A 2,630-nucleotide genomic window follows, 5' to 3' on the forward strand; every position below is an offset into this window, starting at 1 on the left:
GTCATGTCCCAGATGTCTGAGACTTCACAGCAGCATATGATACTAATGTTGGTGTTAGGAGAACGTGCCCCTGGATTGGCAGACTGGGATGGTACTTTCCATTTTCAAGAAAGGGGACTGGAAGGGTTGCCAATATAGGGTATTCCAACTTCTCAACCTGCCTGGTAAGTTAGGGGTGCTAGAGAAGAGGGTCTGGTTGATGGTTGAACCTCGGTGTGAAGGTTCACATAGGCCAACAAGAGAGAGACACGGAGGATTTAAAAAATTGTTCTAATTTACTTACAAAAACTCAAAAACCTGCAGCTTTGGGCCCATAAAAGAGGTCAACATAATAAACTTAGGTATAAACTTGGGAACTAAAGCAAAACTGACCTTCTTGACTAAAACGTGAGGAGAACTTTTAAAGTGGCTGATCAGGCCATTCTGACACAAAGGGGGTGGGAACAAAAATAAATATGCTAAATTACAAATACAACTAACAACAAAAACTGATCAAAGTAATACTTAACTTTAATCTAAGAAAATAAGCATTTACATTCTCAAAAATTAACTAACGGAAATGTCAGAAATAAAAATACAAGGTTTAACTTTCCCCTCTTTTGACATGCAACATAGAGTGAACTAATGAAGTTGTGACTTCTAGATCTGTTGCAGCTGGGTCTGTTTACACTGAGTGGCAGGACAGCTTCAGCAGCCTCCCCAAACGAACTGGCAACTCAAAGAAACAAAAGTTAAATCATGATAGATAAAAAATAACAAACCATTACAAAATTTGATAAAGAAAGTTAACTAAATGTGTGTGCTCCAAATAATTAACGCCAATATCAAATGATATTAAAATGTGAAATTAGAATACAGAAATACTTAAATTGTAAATGATTTAACTTAGATTAATGAAATGTTTGTGCATTTACTAACAAAACCCCAGAAGATACTATACTAAAATAATAACCACAACCTTTATTCATTGTGTGGCCGCAGGTGCTGCTGTCACACTCAGATTCAGGAGGAACAATGGAGGTTCTGTTCTAGACAATTTCAGCAAAGTCTTTCAGCAGTCAGCATTCACACTGCATGTTCTTAGAAAACACATTTTTGGTTTTAAATGCATTTGTTTGTTTGTTTGTTTGTTTGTTTGTCTCCCCAGACTAAGTTACTGTAACCTGTCAGACAGAAGTGGTGAGTTTCTGTCCTCAGTTCTCGGCTCTCAGTCCTGTCTCAAAGAACTGGACCTGAGTAACAACAACCTGCATGATTCAGGAATCCAGCTGCTTTCTGTTGGACTGAGGGGGSCACACTGTCAACTGGAAACTCTCAGGTCAGGAGTTTTGTTGTTTAATACAATTGAAGAAGTTTTTATCGGACGATTTATAAAAAAAAACTAAATGAATTTATGTGAGAAAAACATTCAATGACAAAAATATAATTTTGCTAACAGCAAGGAACAGACTCTGGTTCTAACTAAACATACTGTATATAACAGTTCAGATATGAACAGAACAATGTGAAATAGCAAGCCGAAATGYAATCCCTTTTAACAAAGACTGTTGAGACAGATTTTCTGAATCCTGAGATTTTATTGCTTGCTGCAGCAAGGGGAGCAATACGTCAGATTCCAAGCATTCTTAGTACTGCCCTGCCCAATTCAAGCTTCATGCAGTCTTTTAACTGTTTTCTAAACCCACCTACAAGTTACATAATCCCAAATACACATCAATGTAGAACACTGGAAAATCACAGTTCATGTGATTTAAAAATCAGTTCTAACTGGCCTCGTGACACAAGTAAAACAGCGCCTTTAGCCACCTCAGCATTGCATTGATTAAATCACAATTCAGTCAATTATCTATCACATAGTGAAAATGTTTGACTATCCTGCTATTGACAGTGGCAACTTATTTTGCCCAGAGGAACTGCTTGCAGGGAATTGAATATTTATTAAATTCAACAAACTAAATTTTCACCACAGCTACCTTATTGTTCCCAACAATTTAGAAATGGAGTTATTTTTAAAAAGCTGATGTTTTATTAAACTGAATGACTGATGGAACTCAAATTTAGACCAGGACCATTTGGTGTGTAAKTTGCCTACTTGGGAAAAAAAAAAGGTAATTTTATTCTAAGGGCAAAAAGAAAGTTGGCTCATGTTCATTGTGAAATGTGTTTAATTTGAATCACAACATCTAGTATTGTATTCCTGTTTTCTCTTCCCAGACTGAGCTGCTGTAACCTGTCAGAGAGAAGCTGTGAAGTTCTGTCCTCAGTTCTTAGCTGTCAGTCCTCCAGTCTCAAAGAACTGGACCTGAGTAACAACGACCTACAGAATTCAGGAGTGAAGCTGCTTTCTGCTGCCCTGTGGAGCCCTCACTGTCATCTGGAGGCTCTCAGGTCAGGACTGATTCAAATCAAACTTTATTGGCAACTACCAGCTCACTAGTAGAAAGTGTAAGGAGGATTTCTAGACAGCTGAATCTGCCTCTGACTCTCAGCTCCTACATCAACAGACATGGACATGGATTAAATATTGATGGATTAAATATTGATGGATTAAATATTGATGGATTAAGTATTGGGTTATTTTTACTGCCATCTGAAGTCAGCATAAAGTCAAGAAAATATCATGAAATAAC

The 2,630-nt window shown here is 37.3% G+C and overlaps 1 protein-coding gene across 1 annotated transcript in view; it reads left to right on the forward strand.

Annotated features, from left to right (window-relative positions):
* The window catches only part of LOC106522678 (NACHT, LRR and PYD domains-containing protein 12-like), a 43,741-nt gene that overhangs the window by 30,183 nt on the left and 10,928 nt on the right, over positions 1-2,630 (forward strand). The window contains 2 exon segments of the mRNA XM_014015802.1: positions 1,148-1,318; positions 2,215-2,388. Coding sequence (XP_013871256.1) covers positions 1,148-1,318; positions 2,215-2,388 — 345 coding nt within the window.

Source organism: Austrofundulus limnaeus, unplaced genomic scaffold, assembly GCF_001266775.1.
Source record: "Austrofundulus limnaeus strain Quisiro unplaced genomic scaffold, Austrofundulus_limnaeus-1.0 Scaffold134, whole genome shotgun sequence".
NCBI lineage: Eukaryota > Metazoa > Chordata > Actinopteri > Cyprinodontiformes > Rivulidae > Austrofundulus > Austrofundulus limnaeus.